Raw genomic sequence first — 25,667 nt, forward strand, 5'->3', positions numbered from 1 at the left:
TGAGCACTATTTTTGTCCTAAACATTTCTTTTTTTATTGGTAAATAATTCAATAAAATAGCACCGTGTAGCATATTTTTGCTTGCTTTTTATGAGGCAATACTGTTTTGCTGGCCCTGTGATATGTATCACATATTGTACAAAAGTCTGTAAGGATCGTGATGTTTTCGACATAATAATTACAAACACCACAGATAGTGTGGATGTTAGCGGTCGTGCTACACAGTGTGTTTGTATCATGTCTCTTGACATAAACTCAAATGTTTCTGATTTATTTATTCATTTAGTTGTTGGTTCACACTAATGTTTTCTCATCACTGATATTTACCATGATTGTACATTTCTTATGTTCCCTCAAATCCACATACGTACGTCCGCACATTCTGTGTATTTTTACGAAAATAAAAAATGGCACCCTCTGTCTCAGTTGAATCGCTTACCAGCATCACAACAATCACACTGTGCCTTATGTTTACTCAGAGCAACACAGTTCACTTTCACAAGTACAACTACTTGTCACGTCTCAGGTGTGAGTGTGAAGGGTTAAAACACACGAGTACTCTTCCCGATACCCTAGAGGGTATGGAATATGCTTACATTTAAGGCAGCCACGTCATTCTCGTACGCCTCTCTCAGCTTCTTCATGATTTCCACCTCTGCATTACAGCACTCGTCCACCCCTCCCCTCACTGTGATGGTACGCTCCGGGTTGTAGATAGTCAAATCCTGCAGGCTGCAGGGAAAAGCATGGATCAATAATTCATAAATAATGCTCGCGAAAGAATCATACCTAAGCACCAAAGGATCGTATCTCACCTAATCTGAGGTGAAGTGGACAACAATGTGCACCTTGTGTGCATTACAGAATTTGAAACCACAATAATAATAATAATAATAATAATAATAATAAGGCATATTTAACGGCCCAAGTTTGAAGTGACAGTGTGGAGATTTGAACAGAGTGTGTAATGTTCATGAGTGTGTACACACGGGGAAATGGTGATCTTGGTCCCAGTGTCCTGCTCAATCTTTTTCAGGTTCCTGCCTTCTTTACCGATCAGCCGTCCTACAAGACTATTATGGGCCAAAATCTTCAGAGGGACTTCCTCAGCACTGAGAGAGAGAGAGAGAGAGAGAGAGAGAGAGAGAGAGAGAGAGTTACATTCACCGAGAAACATAAAAAAGATTGAGAAAGACATAAAAACAAAGATTGACAAAGAGAAAGAGACACAGAGAGAGAGAGGTGGATTGAGAGAGAAGCAGAAATAGAAAGAGAGAGAGAGAGAGAGAGAGAGAGAGAGAGAGAGAAAGAAACAAAGAGAGAAAAACAGATAGAGAAATATCAAACAGAGAGAGATGGAGAGGGAGAGAGAGAGAAAGATAAAAACAGATAGAGAGATATCAAACAGAGAGACAGACAGAGATGGAGAGAAAGAGAGAGAGAGCAAGAGAGAGAGAAAGAGAGAAAAACATAAAGAGATATCAAACACAGAGACGGGCAGAGAGACAGATGGAGAGAGAGAGTTACATTCACCGAGAAACATAAAAAAAGATTGAGAAAGACAGAAAAAGACTGACAGAAAGAGAAAGAGATTCACAGAGAGAGGAGGGGATTGAGAGAGAACCAGAAAGAGAGAGAGAGAGAAACAAATAGAGAAAAACAGATAGCGAGATATCAAACAGAGAGAGATGGAGAGGGAGAGAGAGAGAAAAACAGATAGAGATATCAAACACAGAGATGGGCAGAGAGAGAGTTACATTCATCGAGAAACAAAAAAGATTGGGAAAGACAGAAAAACAAAGATTGACAGAAAGATTCACAGAGAGAGAAAGAGAGGGGGGACTGAGAGAGACAGAAAGAGAGAGAGAGAGTTACATTCATGGAGAAACATAAAGATTGAGAAAGACAAAGCAAAGATTGACAAAAAGAGAAAGATTCACAGAGAGAGGAAGGAATTGAGAGAGAAGCAGAAATAGAGAGAGAGAGAAACAAATAGAGAAAAACAGATAGAGATATCAAACAGAGACAGAGAGAGAGAGAGATGGAGAAAGAGAGAGAAACAAAGAGAGAAAAACAGACAGAGATATCAGAGAGAAAGAAAGAAAGAAACAAAGAGAAAAACAGGGAGATATGGAGAGAGAGAGAGAGAGAGAGAGAGAGAGAGAGAGAGAAAGGGAGAAAAACGGAGGGAGAGTGAGTAAGCCTCCTTCACTCAGGCACTTGTAATCATAAGGGGATTAAGTATGGACTAATAATTTCAGGCACATATCAGGCTGCTTATGTTAAATATGGAGTGATTGATTTCTTAGTCGTTTTGTGTGTGTGTGTGTGTGTGTGTGTGTGTGTGTGTGTGTGTGTGTGTGTGTGTGTGTGTGTGTGTGGACTTGAATACAAACTGAGCTGAAATGCTTCACATTACTAGTGTGAACGTAAGCCAGAGTTGAAACAGACTGACAGGGCTGTGGTTCAGTATGAGTTCTAACACAGTTCCCAGGTTCGGAGTCTAAACTCTCTCTCGCTCTGCTACAAACTCTGAAGTATTCAGTAAACACAGGGAGAAACTGACGTCTTGGTGTCGGTGGCTTCTTTCTCCATGACCTCCAGGATCATCCTGCAGGCGTGTGAGCAGCCCTCCGGAGACGAGTGGATGGTGATGGGCTTCTCCGCCGCCCCTGCATTCTCCTTACGGTGGATGTCCACTCTGACACAGACAAACAGAAACGCCTTTAAAGAGCACTCTTCAGTGAGATCTCTAACACTACGTGAAGAATGATTTCATCCCAATTTACACACAGCGTCTGAGCAGATGCTTGAAGCGCACACAAAATGTCAGTGTCACGTCTGTACTTGTAGTATACTTTCGAGTCTCTCAGCACGTCCTCTCACCTCCCAGCCCTTGAAGAAAAATACTGAATACAACAGTTTTGAAAATAACAAACAGCTGGATCGTTTTCTGGCCCACTTGTTTATCAAGCTACAGGAAAAACAAAGGGAGCACGCAATGAAGATTAAGAAAAGACCAGACTTTATAAGCACACAGCTTTAGCTTTGCTAATAAAGTAATTATTTTAATTTTCTCTGAGAAATTGGCTACTAACGGTATTCAGAAACCAAATTTTGAGACTGTTTTTTTTCTTTTCTTTTTTTTTTTTTAGCTAACTCTATCCTAACACATACTTCATCCCAGTCACAGGAAGTCAACCAAGTGCATTTCGTCAAACTATTGTCCAACGTTTTCCAGAATTGTTTGAGGTTGTCCACAGAGATTCACTCATATTATACAAGACATTCTAAGGAGCTTCATTTTCCATTTTGTCGGGCTTCTCTTCAACAATATACAATGAAATACAGAGGACCATCTCTTTCGAACACTATATCTACATCATTACATTCAATATCCACATTATCATTTCTCAAAAAAGATTTGAAAAGGTCTCTAATCAACAAAGATTTTTAAAACTTCTTGGATCTTATTTTAATTAACTGTGTTATCAATATTTTTTTATCCATCCACATTCACTGGATATGAACAATCACACGCTCTGATTGGCTACTCTACTACTAGGATATCAGCTCATATACCGTGAGTAGAGAAAAACAAAATGGCAGAGCGTGTTGCTGAACCAACCGAGGACGAAATAAAAACTCTACTCAAAAACTAAACCTCAAAAAATACCAAAAAAAAAAAAGCGACAAAATATGGAATGAAAGTATTTGATAGAATGGTAAGAACATATCTTTTTTTTTCAAGAATTATTATTATAACATTTTTCACAAATTGCTCCTGTCATTTTGCCGATTTGTTTACATTCTTCATCTTTAAGCATTAAAATGTGTTGAATTTTTTTAGACTGGTTCAAAAGTTCAAAGAGGTTTGAAAATTACAGAACTGAAATGTCCAAGGAAGAATTAAATAAATGTCTAAAGCTATTCTATACCACGGCACGACAGCAAGACGGCACTTTCTACAAAAAAACAGCAACACTAAAGTCAATTAGTGCAGCCATCGATAGGTTTTTAAGAAGTCCGCCTAAGCGGAAATTATTTTGTTGGATATTTTGTATGAAGTTTTTATTTGTTGAATTTGCAAATAACAAGATCAACTGATAGCTACTGCTCACTTACGTATCCCCCCCCACTCTCGCTTATATCAGAATGCAAGCAAATGAAAGAATAGGACACTTATTATGAACGTTAACGTCAACAAATAATGAACCCTGAAATAAGTAAGTAAAGAGCCGTGTTCTCCCCAGGGATTTCAAATAGCATCCTGGTAAACTGTCATTTTGAAATCGCATTTTGCTTCTTGAAATAGCGTCAAAATCCACCCTATATGTTTCGTAAAAACATTTAGTCGGTAAACAGGAACCCCAAGCTGAACTTCAATACCAAATATCAAGCAGTTGTGATTTGTAGTTGCTGAGAAAAGTGTTATGAAAATTTTGTAAATCCACGCTATATGTTTCGTAAATACATTGAGTTGGTAAACAGGAAGTCGACATGGGACAGACCTGAAAATGGTACACATGTTATAGAACCCCAAGCTGAAGTCTGGTACCAAATATCAAGCAGTTGTGATTTGTAGTTGCTGAGAAGAGTGTTGTGAAAATTTTGTAAATCTACATTATATGTTTTGTAAATACATTCAGTCGGTAAACAGGAAGTCGATGTGCAACAGAACCTGAAAATGGTGTACACGGTATAGAACCCCAAGCTGAAGCTCGGTACCAAATATCAAGCAGTTGTGATTTGTGGTTGCTGAGAAAAGTGTTACGAAAATTTTGTAAATCCATGCTATATGTTTCGTAAATACATTGAGTTGGTAAACAGGAAGTCAATGTGGGACAGACCTGAAAACGGTACACACGGTATAGAACCCCAAGCTGAAGTCTGGTACCAAGTATCAAGCAGTTGTAATTTGTAGTTGCTGAGAAGAGTGTTATGAAAATTTTGTAAATCCACATTATATGTTTCGCAAATACATTCAGTCGGTAAACAGGAAGTCGATGTGCAACAGAACCTGAAAACGGTACACACGGTATAGAATCCCAAGCTGAAGTTTGGTACCAAGTGGCTATGATTTGTGGTTGCTGAGAAAAAGGGTGTTTCGGATGGACAGAGATGGGGCGGACGGATGGACAGAGGTAAACCAGTACCCCCCCTCCCCCCCGAGTGTGGGTATAATAAAAATAAAAATGCTCTGTTTCTCAAAATCCAGGGAATGTGGATAGAATGAAACAGTTATTCCACTCAATCTTGCCGTACATGGCTTATAGCTACGTGCTTCGTTGGCTATCAGCTCATGTACGACTCAATTTAGCCTCGGTCACAACCGGCCGTACGTGCTCCTACGGCCGGTCTACGTGCAAAAAACGCAAGAAACGCACGGAGGGCGCGCGTGTGACGTGCTGATTTTCGAGCCGTAGACTGGCCGCAGAGGTTCTTTGTCATGTCAAACAAACTCTACGGGCGCTTACGTTTTTTTTCAGGTTGCAAGACAAACTTACGGCCAACGTGCGTCTTTCTCCACGAACAAAAAAAACGCAGCAATTTGGGAAACGCCAAAAATCGCACGGCCAAAAAAATCGTACGTCCGGTTGTGACCTAGGCTTTTCATGGAATAACTTAAATATCTTTATATATCATTTATATATCTTACTGTCTTCCAATTTGGTCTCTTACCACAAAGGAAATTATTGAACCAATAGTATTAGCAAAACTATACAACAGAGCGTACAAGATCCACTATAAACTTCCTAGTTGGACTCACCACTGCACTGCACTCGCACATTCAAATGCCATGACTTTTCAGAACTACATAAGCAGACACGCTTTTAGATTTATTTTCAGATTCAACCCAACTGTCCCTCACCAACACTTACTGCTTTTCTTCCAACACACAACATACAAAAGGGGTGCGTTACTAGGTCAGTAACGCATGCACTTCTTTCAGTACCTGCTTATAAAAACACCTACGGTCAGAGATCATTTTTTCATACATACACCAAAATCAGGAATGAGTTATCAGATTAGAACACTATCATCCATTACACATTTTAAAAAGGCATACAAACTCTTTCTGTTTGACAGTTACACCTGCAATCATTGATCTGTTCTCATACTGTTCAGGTTATTATCTCTGCCAAGGAGGTTATGTTTTCAGTAGCGTTGGTTTGTTTGTTGGTTTGTCTGTTAGCAACATTACGGAAAAAGTTATGAAAGGATTGCTCTGGGCAGCACGGTGGTGTAGTGGTTAGCACTGTCGCCTCACAGCAAGAAGGTCCGGGTTCGAGCCCCGTGGCCAGCGAGGGCCTTTCTGTGCGGAGTTTGCATGTTCTCCCCGTGTCCGCGTGGGTTTCCTCCGGGTGCTCCGGTTTCCCCCACAGTCCAAAGACATGCAGGTTAGGTTAACTGGTGACTCTAAATTGAGCGTAGGTGTGAATGTGAGTGTGACTGGTTGTCTGTGTCTATGTGTCAGCCCTGTGATGACCTGGCGACTTGTCCAGGGTGTACCCCGCCTTTCGCCCGTAGTCAGCTGGGATAGGCTCCAGCTTGCCTGCGACCCTGTAGAACAGGATAAAGCGGCTAGAGATGAGGATTGCTCTGAAATTTTTTCCAGAGGTGTGACTGGACACAAGTAACAATCCATTAAATTTTGGCGGTGATCTGGATCCCGGATTTTTTTAAAGTATTCTTGGCGGATGTCTGCGCTCTCCGAGTGCTTTTCTAGTTTTATATTGCTTCAATCCTCTCCCCTTTCAGTGTCTGTGTATGTAGCAGTCTGTATTGTTTTATTTCTGTTGACGTCCTTAAAGCTAGACTGCCTTTCAGATTTTTCAAGTGTAGGTCATAAAAAGAATTTTCCCGACACCCAATTATTTTTGTTTAGTGGACCGAAAGCCCATGTGGCCCTAAATTCTCCGCTATTTTTTCCTGCTTCACCATGACCCAATTCAAGACACTACGTCATGCATCATGTGGTGGGCTTTCCCTGTTCGCTCAAGGCGTTGTGGGATACAAATATGAAACAGGAGAGAAAAGTGGAGGACACGAGCGTGCGAATGAAACGTGAAAGACCAACTACAGTAACGGAAAGAAAGCAAGAAGAAAAGACATTATGTTATATACGAAGGAAAGGAAACGCAGGACCAAACTAATAAATATCGGTGCTCAGCGAGCACCTCGGTGTGATCAGCTGTTCGTTTAGCGACAGAATGATGGAACTGTCAGTGCACGCTCAAAGGTAAACCTGCGCATGCACACACACACACACACACACGGACTTCCTCTGTCTGCTTGACTGCGCGAAGCTAGCGATTTCATGCACATTATTTGCTCGAGAATCCCTTCAAATTAAATAACTTCCCAGCCACAGAATGGCCTGATATTTTGTGAGATATTACAGAAATAAACATATATCACAATGACGAAATTTCAGAGGGAACTAAATTTCACCGATTTTATGAAATCGAAAGGCCGTCTAGCTTTAATTACGTTTGGTTTTGTTTGTATTATCAACGTGATTTTTGTCTTGATTGTATTGTGATGTGATGTGATTTTTGTCTTTTATGTGCTGAAGAACAGGAACCTGCTGTAAACCAGTTTTAACTGAGTCAGGCCCATTTAACTAGAACTGAAAAGTTACTTTTAATCTTTTCCCACATCATAAATAGATGAAATGAGAATTCCAGTCAACTCGGCTTTGATTGCAAGTGCGTGAATGCCTGTCATTTTCTGAAGTAACAAGCTAAAGTGAGCAGCGAGTTGATGAGATAGACTTCTGTTCCAACGACTCAAGCAAGAAGTGCTGGGGTGATTTTTCTTACAAGGACTGACGATGAGGTGACTTTCAGGTTCGGGTTACAAATGAATATAAAACACAAAAATCTGGAGAAAACATTGACTGGGAGCCTGTGTGAGTAAATATGGGGATATACAGGACCAGTCAGAAGGTCAGACATGCCTTCTAATTCATGTTTTTTCTTTATTTTTATTAATTAAAAGTCACTTCATGTCTTAAGGTAACGATAGATGTCGTTTCTCTTTACTTAGTTGAGTGGTTCTTGACATAATATCTATCTATCTATCTATCTATCTATCTATCTATCTATCTATCTATCTATCTATCTATCTATATTACTAAATGAAGGCTGTCTGTCTCTCTGTCTGTTCACCTATGCAAATTGACACGGCTGGAAGCACAGACTCCATACTTTGTACATGGATTGGTGACACCCCAGAGGGGCCCAAGACAACATTTTTGATTTTCCAAAACACAGGATTAGTACTAATCCAACACACTATTAATTTCCCATAGGCTACATGCTCGTGCTAACACACTGCGCGCAGCCTCTGCGGGGAATCCCCTCCCCCACTCGCCTGAGAGTTTCCATTGTACGGGACCTCGCAATCAGCACTCCTGACTAGGGACTTCCGCTCGGGCCGAACTGAGGAGACACGGGCAGATATATCTCACACGTGTCCACTCAACTCTCCATTCAGAGGACATCAGATTCACGGGCAGCAACTACTAGTGGATTACTACAGTTGTGGAATCAGGCTATTTACTGTATTGTTATTATTTACTATTTGATCTCAACTGCATTAAGAAGGAAAGAAACTCGTCCACTGATTAACTTTTGACGAGGCACATCTGTTAATTGAAAAGCATTCCAGGTGACGACCTCATTAAGCTGGTTAAGATAACGCCAATAGTGTACAAAACATCATCAAGGTAAACGAAAGTGGATACGTTGAAGAATCTAAAATATGAAACATTTTGGGGGGGTTTTAACACTTTTTGTTTACCACATAATTCCATATACAACCCCGATTCCAAAAAAGTTGGGACAAAGTACAAATTGTAAATAAAAATGGAATGCAATGATGTGGAAGTTTCAAAATTCCATATTTTATTCAGAATAGAACATAGATGACGTATCAAATGTTTAAACTGAGAAAATGTATCATTTAAAGAGAAAAATTAGGTGATTTTAAATTTCATGACAACAACACATCTCAAAAAAGTTGGGACAAGGCCATGTTTACCACTGTGAGACATCCCCTTTTCTCTTTACAACAGTCTGTAAACGTCTGGGGACTGAGGAGACGAGTTGCTCAAGTTTAGGGATAGGAATGTTAACCCATTCTTATCTAATGTAGGATTCTAGTTGCTCAACTGTCTTAGGTCTTTTTTGTCGTATCTTCCGTTTTATGATGCGCCAAATGTTTTCTATGGGTGAAAGATCTGGACTGCAGGCTGGCCAGTTCAGTACCCGGACCCTTCTTCTACACAGCCATGATGCTGTAATTGATGCAGTATGTGGTTTGGCATTGTCATGTTGGAAAATGCAAGGTCTTCCCTGAAAGAGACGTCGTCTGGATGGGAGCATATGTTGCTCTAGAACCTGGATATACCTTTCAGCATTGATGGTGTCTTTCCAGATGTGTAAGCTGCCCATGCCACACGCACTAATGCAACCCCATACCATCAGAGATGCAGGCTCCCGAACTGAGCGCTGATAACAACTTGGATCGTCCTTCTCCTCTTTAGTCCGAATGACACGGCGTCCCTGATTTCCATAAAGAACTTCAAATTTTGATTCGTCTGACCACAGAACAGTTTTCCACTTTGCCACAGTCCATTTTAAATGAGCCTTGGCCCAGAGAAGACGTCTGCGCTTCTGGATCATGTTTAGATACGGCTTCTTCTTTGAACTATAGAGTTTTAGCTGGCAACGGTGGATGGCACAGTGAATTGTGTTCACAGATAATGTTCTCTGGAAATATTCCTGAGCCCATTTTGTGATTTCCAATACAGAAGCATGCCTGTATGTGATGCAGTGCCATCTAAGGGCCCGAAGATCACAGGCACCCAGTATGGTTTTCCGGCCTTGACCCTTACGCACAGAGATTCTTCCAGATTCTCTGAATCTTTTGATGATATTATGCACTGTAGATGATGATATGTTCAAACTCTTTGCAATTTTACACTGTCGAACTCCTTTCTGATATTGCTCCACTATTTGTCAGTGCAGAATTAGGGGGATTGTTGATCCTCTTCCCATCTTTACTTCTGAGAGCCGCTGCCACTCCAAGATGCTCTTTTTATACCCAGTCATGTTAATGACCTATTGCCAATTGACCTAATGAGTTGCAATTTGGTCCTCCAGCTGTTCCTTTTTTGTACCTTTAACTTTTCCAGCCTCTTATTGCCCCTGTCCCAACTTTTTTGAGATGTGTTGCTGTCATGAAATTTCAAATGAGCCAATATTTGGCATGAAATTTCAAAATGTCTCACTTTCGACATTTGATATGTTGCCTATGTTCTATTGTGAATACAATATCAGTTTTTGAGATTTGTAAATTATTGCATTCCATTTTTATTTACAATCTGTACTTTGTCCCAATTTTTTTGGAATCGGGGTTGTATGTTCCATATGTTATTTCATAGTTTTGATGTCTTCAGTATTGATCTACAATGTATAAAATACAAAATACAGAAAAACCTATGAATGAGTAGAATGGGGGTGTACAAACTTTTGACTGGTACCAAATATAATACAAAAAAAGAAGAAGAATCAAATGCACAAGCTTCGAAGAAAGTACATTTTATTATTATTATTATTATTATTATTATTAACATACACCTTGTTAGGTATCTGAATAGACGAGTAATATTTAAGCTCCAGAACCTGGCTAGCTGTTAGATAACTAAGGTTAACTCTTAACACCTTTCTGTTTTTGCCAGGATGAACTTTTTCAGCAGTTTGTGCGACAGTAGCTCCTCTGTGGGATTGGACCATATGGCAGTCCCCCCAGGATTTTGCGGGCCTTTTTTGTGATTGTTGCTGGCTAAAATGTCTGATGTTGCGGGGGGGTTTCCAAAAAATTGCGATGAAAGTTGCGGTGTTTTTTAGGTTTTTGTTGTGATTACATTGCGGGAGGAAGTGAAAGTTGCGAGAAATTGTTGCAATTTTCTCTTTTTGTGATTAAAATTGAGTGATATGTTAAATATTAAGTTATTACCGAAAAACTATTGATTAAAAAAACAAAGACACTGAGAAATGGTCCTATAAACAACTTTACCAATATAAAAGATTACCATGACTACAGAAATGCAGAAAAATAGGCTTTACTTATCCAAATGCACCTGTTGGTTCAAAAGTGCATAGAACCTCACAGCACAACATGAAGTTACCTTAAAATATAATATAAATGCCTCGGCTTTCATGTAAGAAAAAAACCTATTAATACTAGTACTGTGTGCAGGCAGTCTCTCCTGAAGACTAAATTAAACAATAATTATAAACTAATAAAATAAATGGCTCAGGCTTGTAGGTACAATACACAGTCCATTTAAGGACTACAACTCCCATCACCAGCTTCCGCGTTGACCTGCGTCATGCGGGGGCGGGATCACCAACGTCACATCCTCCATGAAAGCATAAGAAACCCGGGAACTCCTAGCTACTCCTCTTCCGGCGCCGTGATTCAACACGGACACAAGGAGGAATTGTTTGCTCCGCCGAGCAAACCCAAGAACAGACGTCTTTTCTTTTCTTTTCTTTTCCTCAAGAATCAGAGTTTCACGCTTTTCTTTGTTTACCTTTGGCCACGGTAGACTCTAAGATCACGCGATTTCAAACTCAGCTTGAGTTACAACCGGTTTTTCATTTGTTCCTTATAAGTACGTACTACTGCAGCCCAGGAAGTTATTTTAAAGTTAAGAAGCGACTGGATCCTTTTTAACTCAAAAGCTGTGCACAGCATTTAATCAGAGACTTTTCTTTTCATCACGAACGACCATCGGACCAAGAAATTCTCTGCACTTTCTACAGAAGCAACTCACGTGCTTCACAACGGAAACTCCAAAGTCTCGGAACATCTCTTCATAATCTTGCTAGAGGCAAGATACTAAGTAAGACTGACAAATTTTGGGCATAAAGATTAGTCTTAGGAATTAGCTTTTATTGAAGTAGTGTGAATTTAAACTCGAACGGTTTAATTGTTTACATTGTTCGACACGCAGCGTGTTGAATTGTTGATTGTTCTGTTTTTGTTTTAATCTCTCAATTGTTTAATAGATAGGCTGTGCATGCTTCTCTTTATTCCGTACTAACATACTTAATTTCCTTATACATCTTGACCACATCAAGATTTCAGTGGATTCAGTATTGTTATGAGCTAGTGGGTTAACTACCAGCTAGTCCTTTGTTACTTAGAAGCACGTGGTCACAGGCCTCAACAGGCCTCACAAACACCTTAGCTAAACACACGGCTAATTCTTTTGTTCCATTAGCCTCCAGGGCTAATTGTATTGTCTCAAGGGATCACAAGGCCTCCACCACGTGGAGTTAGCTACACAGAGCTAATCTTTTGTCTCCAACACGTGGCGGTCCTCCCCCCCACTCACATACACACCTTTTGTTTTAACTCCACGAGGTAGGGTCCTTGGGCCTTAGCTAGCCACACGGCTAATTCTTTTGTCCACTTAGCAACACAAAGCTAATCTAAGCCTCACCACATGCTCAAACACACCTCAGTTAGCATCCCACGCTAGCTTCTTTCTTTTGCTAGGCCATAGGCCTAGCCATGTGGTCAACTCCTCCCCCACAAACACACGTGGAGTTAGCTACCAGAGCTAATCCTTTTGTTCTACTTAGATAACATTCCTTTGTCTTAGCTAGCAACCAAGCTAGGCCTCACCAGGCCTGACACACAAACACATCTTAATTAGCACACAAAGCTAATCTTTTGTTTTCACCACAACACACCCACACTCTCTCTCACACACACACACACACACACACACACACACACACACACACACACACACACACTCTCATCAAGTATATCTCACTGTTTGTATATATTTCAACTGCCATTATTCATTTTTATCTTTGGTATAATAAATTCATTTATTATTGAAACTGTGTGTTTATTTGTGTTCCAATATCTCTGATGTCCCCAATCTCCAAAGAATTCTAAAAGGTGCATATGATTTATGTAATGTGGTAAGTGATCATAATAATTTGGAATATACCATAATTTAGCTGTTTGGTAATTTATTATTAAGCACCAAAATTAATGGTATTAATTAATGAGACTGATTAATGAGACTGATTCCATGAGTGATTTAATGATATGAGACTGATTCAATGAAAATGATTCACTGAAAACGATTCAAATGAGACTGATTCAATTTAATTATTAACCTTCAGATTTAATGAGATTGATCACTCAATTACCCAAATGCACCTACAGGCTTCATAGAAGAAAAAAAAAACAATTTGAACAGAATCTCACAGTATGATGCTGAAGCTGCCTAAACAATGGAAAATAAAATACCATTTTGGCAAAAATGTTGGCATCCATTAATTTCTTGTCTTAAGTAAAAAAAAAAAGTAAAGTGCACACAGTCCTTCACTGTAAACATAACACACTTTCAGTAACAGAGTTTAAGCCTACATAAACACTGACTCGCACATGCAGTGTTGCCAGATACTGCTGACGTTTTCCAGCCCAAAATTTGTTCAAAACCCTCCAAAATGCACTTAAAACCGCACAATATGGCAACACTGCGCACATGCTGCTTCTCTTAAACGTATACACGGAAGTAAGGCGGAAGGTAGTTTGTCGAAGTCACCTCAAGATGACGCCAACGATTGGTCAAATTTGCGGGAAAGTTGCGGTGATTGGATATAATTGCAACACTGCCCTGAATTCGGGGGGATTGGTTGAATTTGCATTGAAATTGCAAATCGCAATATCGCAAAATCCTGGATGGTCTGATATGGACTAGCCTTTGTGCCCCATGTGAATCAGTGAGCCTTCGACGCCCATGACCCTGTCGCTGGTTCACCAGTTGTCCTTCCTTGGACCACTTTTGGTAGGCACTAACCACTGCACACCCCACAAGATGTGCCATTTTGGAGATGTTCAGACCCAGTCATCTAACCATCACAATTTGGCCCTTGTCAAAGTCGCTCAGATCCTTACACTTGCCCATTTTTCCTGCTTTCCACACATCAACTTCAAGAACTGATTGTTCTCTTGCTGCCTAAGGACCCAGTCCCACAACACCGACAACTATAATGGCCCTTTTCCACTACCCTTTTTCAGCTCACTTCAGCTCGCTTCAGCTCACTTCAGCCCGACACGGCTCGCGTTTCGACTATCTAAGAACAGCACGACTCAGCTCACTTCAGCCCTGCTCAGCACCCAAAACTCGCACGGTTTTGGAGTGGGGCTGAAGCGAGCCAAACCGAGCCGAGTGGGGCTAGGGGCGTGAGGAGACACTCCCCTGTGCACTGATTGGTGAGGAGGAGTGTCCTCACATGCCCACACACGCCCCGCGAGCACGCTGGGATCTGTAAACACCATAAACCCGGAAGAAGAATAATTACGAATTACGAGAATTATGAAGCCTTATGCGCCTCGCCTCATCTATACGCTCTTGCCAGTATCTGTTGGCGTTGTCGGTGACAACAAGCCACAGCACCAAGACCAGCAACACTAACGACTCCATGTTTATTGTTTACTATCCGGGTCGTGAGACTACCGCTTAAAAGGTCACTGATGTCACTGTTTGCGCCGCCTAACGACATCACGTGACGTCTACCCACTTTCGCTAACTCCACCCAATTTGTCCACCCACTTCCAGACAGCACGGTTCAGCGCAGTTGTAGTCGAAATGCAACTCCAACAGCCCCACTCAGCTCGACTCAGCCCAACTCAGCACGGCACGGCTCAGCCCAACTCAGCCGCGTTGGTAGTGGAAAAGCGGCATAACTGTACCTATAACTACAACTCTGACTGACTATCCCTCTGCCTGAATTTAGTTCCAGTCTGGAGCAGTCACACCACAACTATAATCCCGACTATAATATCGCTTGGTCCTGACACTCAGGGAAATAAATGCCTGCAACTTAGGAATAGTCATGGAAGTTTTTTCCAAGTAGTAGCACATTATTCCAGGTCACACTGTACAGCTTGGACTTCAGAACAACCCATGTACACACTCCGGTGGCTGATATAATACAGATAAGTCACGGATTACAGAAGTATAATAAAAAAGGATACAAAATACGGAGTGGTTATGGATTTTAATACGGATGCTAATAATTTATGTATTGGTCACAGATGTTTCAGTATATTACAGACTGGTTACCGATTTCATACGGATGATGCATCACGGATAAAAATTAAGAAGTCGAAAACAATTAAATGTTTGGACTGCCGAAATTCATAATTAAAATATCTTACCTGCATTTATATGTTTATTAATTTACTTCACGGAAAATCACATATCCGTAAATCAAAGACCCGTACTTTGTATTATTTTTTATTTCCCGTGCATCCGTATTCCATGACTTCATGATGCAACAAGGATGTATAAAGATGCCCCGGGAAAAATAGCTCAGACAACGTCACATGTACAGTAAACAGTTACCTGATTGGTCAGATGTTTTATCGGATCAGGTCCAGGCCTGGAAAAATTGCTCCAGAAGCAATCTCACTGATACAGATAAACCCAGGCCTGGGCTATAGGTATCGTTATCGGTCTGGTGTCACCACCAACCACATAAACTGCAGGGGAATTATTTATTTATAGTTATCATTATAGTTATAGTTATCAGTATTGTGGGACCGGGCCTTAATATATCCCACCCGCAGGTTGCCACTGTAATGAAATAATCAATGTTATTCACGTCACTTGTCAGTGGTTTTAATGTTGTGGCTGATACAAGTAAGGAGTATAAGAATGTTTATTTTAAATATTAATAGTATAATGTAAACGTCGGAATGTTGTGTTGAGATCAAGGCTGCTTTATGCTGATACGATTTTATTTGATTAGTTTGTGTTATGTGCCTGCTGCTGACTGTTCTCACATTTTTTTTTATTCTTTCCACAGCATTTATACAGAAGCTCGTTTCTGACATATTCCCAAAAAAAATTATGCAGATTTATTTCACATTTGTGACTTTTTTATTTTCATACATTTTAAACTGTCACTTTTTTCCTTACAGCTGTGAGTTCCTCTCACACCACCGTGACTGTACACCTCACAGCCGTGAGCTAATATTTCACACTTATTGTGAATTTTTAGCGCAGATTTACTCATTAATATTAATAATATTTACATTATTAATGATTAATATGAAGATGGAAATGGAAATAAGTGCTTCCATTTCCACTAATTGATCCACCACAGAACCCAGCAGTGTGTAAACAAGCAATATAACCTTCCTGATGTGTTCTTGTCAGTGGGAACTGGCCACTCAGGGAGACTGACCAGAACAGCGTTGGTGTGGTTGGTTCGAGGTGGAGGATAGCCTGACAACGTTGCACTCACAGTAGCGATATAAATCCACAGAATATTTTCTCTTTCATGGGGAAGACAAGCTTCCATACGCTTGCTTGTGCACATTTTTACACACTACAGTGTCTGGCAAAAGTATTCATCCCCCTTGTCCTGTTTTGTCACATTACAAGCTGGAATTAAAATGGATTTTGGGGGGTTTAGCACCATTTGATTTAAACCACATGCCTACCACTTTAAAGGTGCAAATTATTTTGTTTTTTATTGTGACACAAACAATAATTAAGATGAAAAAACAGAAATCTAGAGTGCATAGGTATTCACCCCCAAAGTCAATACTTTGTCGAGCCACCTTTTGCTGCAATTACAGCTGCAAGTCTCTTGGGGTATGTCTCTATTAGCTTAGCACATCTAGCCACTGGGATTTTTGCCCATTCCTCAAGGCAAAACTGTTCCAACTCCTTCAAGTTAGATGGGTTGCGATAGTGTACAGCAATCTTCAAGTTATGCCACAGATTCTCAATTGGATTGAGGTCTGGGCTTTGATTAGGCCATTCCAAGACATTTAAATGTTTCCCTTTAAACCACTCCAGTGTCGCTTTAGCAGTATGTTTAGGGTCATTGTCCTGCTGGAACGTAAACCTTCGACCCAGTCTCAAACCTCTGACTGACTCAAACAGGTTTTCCTCCAGAATTGCCCTGTATTTAGTGCCATCCATCTTTCCTTCAGTCCTGACCAGCTTTCTTGTCCCTGCAGATGAAAAATATCCCCACAGCATGACGCTGCCACCACCATGCTTCACTGTAGGAATGGTGTTCTCAGGGTGCTGGGTTTGTGCCACACATGGCATTTCCCATGATGGCCAAAAAGATCAATTTTAGTCTCATTTGACCAGAGAGTCTTCTTCCATGTGTTTGGGGAGTCTGCCACATGCTGTTGGGCAAACATCAAACGTGTTTTCTTAAGGAATTACTTTTTCTGGCCACTCTTTCATAAAGCCCCACTCTGTGGAGTGTACGGCTTAAAGTGGTCCTACGGACAGATACTCCCATCTCCGCTGTGGATCTTTGCAGCTCCTTCAGTGTTATCTTTGGTGTCTTTGTTGCATCTCTGATTAATGCCCTCCTTGCCCGGTCTGTGAATTTTGGTGGGCGGCCTTCTCTTGTCAGGTTTGTAGTGGTGCCATATTCTTTCCATTTTGCTGTAATGGATTTAATGGAGCTCCCTGGGATATTCAAAGTTTGGGATATTTTTTATAGCCCAACCCTGATCTATACTTCTCCACAACTTTGTCTCTGACCTGTTTGGAGGCTCCTTGGTTTTCATGTTGCTTCTTAGTAGTGTTGCAGAGTCAGGGTCCTTCCAGAACAGGTTGATTTATACAGACATCATGTGACAAATCATGTGACACTTTGATTGCACACATGTGGATCTTAATCAACTAATTATGTGACTTATGAAGTGAATTGGTTGGACCAGCTCTTATTTAGGGGTTTCATATGAAATGGGGTGAATACCTATGCACACTCCAGATTTTTGCTTTTTCATCTTAATTATTGTCTGTGTCACAATAAAACAACAATTTGCACCTTTAAAGTGGTAGGCATATTGTGTAAATCAAATGGTGCTAACCCTCCAAAAATCCATTTTAATTCCAGCTTGTAACGTGACAAAACAAGACAGACATGAAGAGGGATGAATACTTTTGCAAGACACTGTATTTACATTGTTAAAGAATGAAGAATTTTGTTTGAACTGTATTCATCAGTGAGGAACGTTGCGTATTCAGGCTTTAGGACCCTGATGAGAGTGTCATCTGTACTCACTTGGACTGGCTCTGCTTGGTGATGTTCTTGATGGTTAGACCCTCTTTGCCAATGATGGCTCCCACAAATTGTGTGGGGACGAGCAGTCTCAGTGGGAGCTCATGGTGTGTGTGGTGCGCTCCCTGCAGGCCCCCCATGGCCCCGGAGTGGGCAGAGTCAGACTCCCGCGCCCCTCTGCCTCCTCGGGACGCCCCACGCTGGGCCTGGGGTCCTGCTTCACTCCCGTTCCCACTGCCCTCCACGTCCAGAATGTAGGACACGCTGAAAGAGTGATTATCCAGACTGTGGCCCGTCAACTTCTCAATGGCCCTGACAAACGTTTCACATTGAAGAAATTAGGATTTATACACACACACACACACACACACACACACACACACACACACACACACACACACACAGACTGCATGATCTTTATGCTTCAAAAACACAGCTTGTCTCACACTTACTGTATATAAACTTTTTTGATTGATTAACACTGAATAAAATGAGATGTACTGTACATATGTACATTTTTATGAAGATTGTAATGACATAAAATATAATTTTCTCAAACAGCTGCTCCTTCAAGTAGTCATTCATGCCATACATCTGATATACAGAACATGACATCATTCAAATCTCACTTTGAATGTTGCGGTGAAAAAAAAACGCACAATGTATAGGACACAATAACATTCTCAAGTCTGCATTGCAATTCTAACATCACATATTTTTTAAACGTTCAATATAAAAATCTCAAAAAGGTGCAAGTTAAAGGTTCTGACTGCAAAGTTGAATTCTGGGCAAAACGTTCAATTTCTATTGCTGTTGGAGTTTTGAGATGTTTCGCTGCTAGACACACCGTGTATCCTGTACGTACGGTAAATGTTTTGCTGAGATAAAATGCATCCCATGTTTTACGATTCCGGAGATTGCCAAAGCCAATGAGCAACAATATCACGTGACCACTGTCGGGTGTGTCTGACCTACTTTTAACCAAAACAAGTCAAACATGGCGAACTCAGCTCTCCCTCCAGCTAAAAGCCAGCGGAAAAGAGAAGGAAAGCCTGCCTAGTGAGTGCGGCTGCAAGACAGAGCAAGGTTAAATGACGTGTCATTTTTCTGGACAGATAACTAAATCATTCTAGCTAGCGCTTAGCTATCTTAGCCTTAGAATGCATGGTCTCGACTCCACAGTAGCGAGTATGGAGTTATACACCTAATGTTTTGATCTTACATGGAAAGAAACGACAACACAAAAGCAGTAACAGAGAAAAGATATTTATCTTTTGTTTCATGGATCTGTTCGCGAATGTCAACCACAAATTACATCCCTGCGACTCAAAACTCTTTGAGGTTGATGCAGAGTCACGATGTTTTCCGTGATGTGACACAGTTCCATAGTTATGCTAATTAGTTAAAGCTCCTCATGTTCGGCTATTTCACGTAGGGCCATACTATTTACCTCAAGAGGGAGGAAAACTGTCCCAAAATGAAGAAAAGTGACCCTCAGGACATCAGAATGATCACATCTCGTCCATATGATATTGTTCTTGCAAGACATCGGAAAATGCCATGCACAATAAAAAAAAAATGTAGAAAATTTCCGATGACTTTGTTGTGCTGTTTTAAAACACATGTTTTGTCTTTGATGTATACAGCTAAAATGTGTGTTTCGTATTTAGGTGCTTCACTGTACCCAGGGGTGTGTGAAATGACAAAAATCTGATCACGATACAGAGACATTTCTACAATACGCAATATTTATCATGATACATTTTGATAACCAATTGCCAGGAAAACCCTGCTGCATTCTTGCATTTGTTAAAATCTGCAATACATACAAAAAAAAAAACCCTCATAAAAAGCCTCAATATCCACAAAGCCTCAAAAGTAAACGACGTAAAATACTGCAAATTAAAAAAATAAATTCTAAAATTAAATAAAAATACATTTTACAATTTTAAGGATTCAGTACATTTTAACATCAAATCTGCTTCCAATCGGAGACTGTAATTGCCATTTTTTTCACCATATTGCCCAGCCCCCATTACATCTTAAAAATTAGGCATGTAACAATATATCGTATAAATTTAGAACGATTTAAGTTGATGAAATAAAAAATTAATTGTGATTATTATCCGGGTGTGAAATCTCTTTGTTTTTCCTGGCTGTAATTGTATTGTTTAGACAGTAGAGGGGGCAATAATATACAATAACAGGAATACATGTGACTTCACCATAGGCGGAAGTATCACAGCTCTAATGCCACAAAACAGAGAAAGATCAGTTGTGTGATTGACTCTACAAATAGATTTAACAAGAAATCAGAGCTTTCTTTTTTTTTACAGACTGTTGAAAGATGAAGAGAAGCAAATGGAGGGAGAACAAATGTTCATAGAAGTTTATTAAGAAAAGGTCTATTTGTTATTAATTTTTTCACTTTTAATAAAAGGACTATTACAGTGGTGCTTGAAAGTTTGTGAACCCTTTAGAATTTTCTACATTTCTGCATGAATATGACCTTAAAACATCATCAGATTTTCACACAAGTCCTAAAAGTACATAAAGAGAACTCAGTTAAACAAATGGGACAAAAATATTATACTTGGTCATTTATTTATTGAGGAAAATGATCCAATATTACATATCTGTGAGTGGCAAAAGTATGTGAACCTCTAGGATTAGCAGTTAATTTGAAGGTGAAATTAGAGTCAGGTATTTTCAATCAATGGGATGACAATCAGGTGTGAGTGGGCACCCTGTTTTATTTAAAGAACAGGGATCTATCAAACTCTGATCTTCACAAAACATGTCTGTGGAAGTGTATCATGGCACGAACAAAGGAGATTTCTGAGGACCTCAGAAAAAGCGTTGTTGATGCTCATCAGGCTGGAAAAGGTTACAAAACCATCTCTAAAGAGTTTGAACTCCACCAATCCACAGTCAGACAGATTGTGTACAAATGGAGGAAATTCAAGACCATTGTTACCCTCTAGGAGTGGTCAACCAACAAAGATCACTCCAAGAGCAAGGCGTGTAATAGTCGGCGAGGTCACAAAGGACCCCAGGGTAACTTCTAAGCAACTGAAGGCCTCTCTCACATTGGCTAATGTTAATGTTCATGAGTCCACCATCAGGAGAACACTGAACAACAATGTTGTGCATGGAAAGGTTGCAAGGAGAAAGCCACTGCTCTCCAAAAAGAACATTTCTCCTTGTCTGCAGTTTGCTAAAGATCACGTGGACAAGCCAGAAGGCTACTGGAAAAACGTTTTGTGGACGGATGAGACCAAAATTGAACTTTTGGTTTAAATGAGAAGTGTTATGTTTGGAGAAAGAAAAACACTGCATTCCAGCATAAGAACCTTATCCCATCTATGAAACATGGTGGTGGTAGTATTATGGTTTGGGCCTATTTTGCTGCATCTGGGCCAGGACAGCTTGCCATCATTGATGGAACAATGAATTCTGAATTATACCAGCGAATTCTAAAGGAAAATGTCAGGACATCTGTCCATGAACTGAATCTCAAGAGAAGGTGGGTCATGCAGCAAGACAATGACCCTAAGCACACAAGTTGTTCTATCAAAGAATGGTTAAAGAAGAATAAAGTTAATGTTTTGGAATAGCAAAGTCAAAGTCCTGACCTTAATCCAATCGAAATTTTGTGTAAGGACCTGAAGCGAGCAGTTCATGTGAGGAAACCCACCAACATCCCAGAGTTGAAGCTGTTCTGTATGGAGGAATGGGCTAAAATTCCTCCAAGCCGGTGTGCAGGACTGATCAACAGTTACTGGAAAGGTTTATTTGCAGTTATTGCTGCACAAGGGGGTCACAGCAGATACTGAAAGCAAAGGTTCACATACTTTTGCCACTCACAGATATGTAATATTGGATCATTTTCCTCAATAAATAAATGACCAAGTATAATATTTTTGTCTCATTTGTGTAACTGGGTTCTCTTTATCTACTTTTAGGACTTGTGTGAAAATCTGATGTTGTTTTAGGTCATATTTATGCAGAAATATAGAAAATTCTAAAGGATTCACAAACTTTCAAGCACCACTGTATAGTTAATAGGCTTTATATTTTACTCCAACCTTTACAAATTTCAAATTTCCTTTTATTGTCATTGCACAATGTGCAACAAAATTCTGTTCCTCTAGTGGATCATATAAAAAGACATAAATACATAAATAGCAAAGACATAAAAACATAAAAACACATAAAAAGATAATAATAATAATAATAATAATAATAATAATAATAATAATAATAATAATAAAAACACCATAAGACAATTAAAAGTGAGGTAAAGCCATAAATAGGGGACAATCACAAGAACAGTAAATAAAGTGCATATTACATAGGACTGATCATATTGCACATCTAAAGACATTTTGCACACTCCAAAAGATCAGTTTTAAGAGTTTAAATGTGGGTAAATAATTATTGTTGGTTATTAAGAAAATGAAAGATTTTTTTATTATTAATTTTAAGAAAAAGAATATTTAAGTTGATTAAAAAAACAGGATTTTTTTTTCTTTTTTGGTCATAAAATTTTCTTCATTTAATTTTTTTTCCCAAATATTGTGAATTGAATCGAATTGTGAACTGGATAAATCACTATATACCTCCTAAAAATTAAACTCACTTGTAGTTTTTTTGTATTTCTTGACCAATTACTGTCTCTTCAGGAAGCAAAAATAAAAAAAAAAACATCCAACAACTAAACAATTTACAAATACTTAATGAATCAGAAGCAGATGTGTGTGTGTCTTGTTTGTGTCTCTAAACTGTCTAAAGGACCACATCACCACCACATCAGCTGAAACGTACGGTAGGATGAAAAGGAAGATGGAAAGCCTGAAGGACAGATACACTAATAGGAACAAACAGAAGGAAGATGGAAGGAAGGATGGAAAGAGAGATGAATGGCCTCTTACTCTTTAGCTTCCTCTTTTGATGCATATGTGACATTCACCACAGCTGTGTCTGAGTCAGCATTCACTACAGAGACACACAGACACTCAGGTTAAAAATGTTCAGTTATTCAGTTATGTACTTTTATATCATGATTTAGCCACAAAGTCTGAATCTCACACACACACACACACACACACACACACACACACACACACACACACACACACTGCTGTGGGTGGCTGTGACGACACTATACTACATGCAAACGCTTTATTTATCAAGCGTCTAGCAGTCGCCTGGTGACAGGAAACTTTAAATCAGGGCACTTAAAAAATGCACACACACACACACACACACACACACACACACACACACACACACACACACACACACACACACACTTGCATGGGGACAGACCTCCCAGGCATCAAAGAACCACAGACCATTCAATACAAACCCCTGAGACTAGAAACCAAACTCTCCAAACAATTTCCTCAAAACACTCACTCACACACACACACACACACACACACACACACACACACACACACACACACACACAGAAAGTACCATGCTGTATGACTGTACCTTGCTCCACGTTTTCTACTGAGCCGTACTGTGATAACAAGCTGTCTAAAACCTATAAAGAAAAAAAGAGCCTCAAATTAAACATGTACACACATGTACACACACTCTGTAGCCTGGCACACACACACACACACACACACACACACACACACACACGCTCACAAAAGAATGAGGAGTAGGAAAAGAGATACAGAGACAGACACACCAGAGACTCATAGACATACCAGACAAGCAGACAGACAGACAGACAGACAGACAGGAAAACAGACATCTTGACAGATAGCTTAACCATTACACAGACAGACAGACCAACAGACAAATACCCACACAGACAGACTAACAATTATAATTATACTACTAACTATATTTAGTATAAATACGCAGGTGATGATAGAAAATCGCACGCACTGATTGGTCAAGAATGAGATTCGGACTATTTCTCGATAATCACCTCGAGTGACTCGGCAAAATGCCGGCCAATCGCTTCATCACTGTCAGTGAGAAAGAATTACAAATGATGAAAGAATATGCCCTGTGATGACCTGGCGACTTGTCCAGGGTGTACCCCGCCTTTCGCCCGTAGTCAGCTGGGATAGGCTCCAGCTTGCCTGCGACCCTGTAGAACAGGATAAAGCGGCTACAGATAATGAGATGAGATGAGATGAGAAAGAATATGCTGTTCCTAAAAGCACTAAAGATGCTATGAAGTTTGGTGTAAAACTATTCAAAGGTAAGGTGGAATTGTGATTTATTTTATCGATTTCAAAACAAAGTATTTTATGTGGCTCGGCGTAGATAAGTGACAAGTCTGCGCGCGCCGTTATTGCATTTGCATGCTGCTTTTGAAGTTTAAAATAAATTATTTTTTGGAATAATCACCTGTATATTTACACTAAAACAATTCTCCGGCTCAGTGAATATCGGTGAACCTCGACTTTGTCTTGATTAATATTCACCGATATTCACATTACCTTCGGTGAATAATTGTTAAATAACTTAATGTTTAGTCAGATTTTGATCTGATTAACAGGTGAGTTACAAAGATGAGAGAGTGTGTGGGGTTGAGAAGGACAGACAGACAGACGTATGAGATACAGACCCTGATAACCTGCTACAAGTTTAAAACAGATACACTGGAGATCTGGACATAATGTACACTACCGTTCAAAAGTTTGGGGTCACTTTGAAATGTCCTTATTTTTGAAAGAAAAGCACTGTTCTTTTCAATGAAGATCACTTTAAACTAATCAGAAATCCACTCTATACATTGCTAATGTGGTAAATGACTATTCTAGCTGCAAATGTCTGGTTTTTGGTGCAATATCTCCATAGGTGTATAGAGGCCCATTTCCAGCAACTCTCACTCCAGTGTTCTAATGGTACAATGTGTTTGCTCATTGCCTCAGAAGGCTAATGGATGATTAGAAAACCCTTGTACAATCATGTTAGCACAGCTGAAAACAGTTGAGCTCTTTAGAGAAGCTATAAAACTGACCTTCCTTTGAGCAGATTGAGTTTCTGGAGCATCACATTTGTGGGGTCGATTAAATGCTCAAAATGGCCAGAAAAATGTCTTGACTATATTTTCTATTCATTTTACAACTTATGGTGGTAAATAAAAGTGTGACTTTTCATGGAAAACACAAAATTGTCTGGGTGACCCCAAACTTTTGAACGGTAGTGTATGAGATACAGACCCTGATAACCTGCTACAAGTTTAAAACAGATACACTGGAGATCTGGACATAATGTAAGCCAAGAACTTCGTTCAATCATAGTAATTATTCAGCTGATTAGATGTAAGGAAAATAACACTTGGTGGGCATGCAGTTATAGTAACATAATCAATGACCAGGTGGTGTGATGCAGCCCCACAGGAAGCAGAGAAGCTGATTATTGTTGCGTATTTCCCCCTCGTGTCTAGCGCTGCGGCTCTTGGTGCACCCTGCAGTTCACAGCGCGACGGCGTTTACTTATGCATGTTCAAGCGCTTGTGTACGTTGCCGCGTGTGTTTG

At 39.9% G+C, this 25,667-nt stretch overlaps 1 protein-coding gene across 2 annotated transcripts in view; it reads right to left on the reverse strand.

Annotated features, from left to right (window-relative positions):
• igf2bp2b (insulin-like growth factor 2 mRNA binding protein 2b) overlaps nucleotides 1-25,667 on the reverse strand; it is a 135,059-nt gene that overhangs the window by 31,307 nt on the left and 78,085 nt on the right. For both annotated transcript variants that reach the window (XM_060898947.1, XM_060898948.1), the window contains exons 4-9: nucleotides 23,652-23,703; nucleotides 23,084-23,147; nucleotides 18,153-18,461; nucleotides 2,567-2,701; nucleotides 990-1,112; nucleotides 597-732 (exon numbers count right to left, since the gene is read on the reverse strand). In XM_060898947.1, the coding sequence (XP_060754930.1) occupies nucleotides 597-732; nucleotides 990-1,112; nucleotides 2,567-2,701; nucleotides 18,153-18,461; nucleotides 23,084-23,147; nucleotides 23,652-23,703 (819 nt within the window). The remainder of the gene's footprint in view (nucleotides 1-596; nucleotides 733-989; nucleotides 1,113-2,566; nucleotides 2,702-18,152; nucleotides 18,462-23,083; nucleotides 23,148-23,651; nucleotides 23,704-25,667) is intronic.

The sequence above is a fragment of the Neoarius graeffei genome, chromosome 18 (genome assembly GCF_027579695.1).
Source record: "Neoarius graeffei isolate fNeoGra1 chromosome 18, fNeoGra1.pri, whole genome shotgun sequence".
NCBI lineage: Eukaryota > Metazoa > Chordata > Actinopteri > Siluriformes > Ariidae > Neoarius > Neoarius graeffei.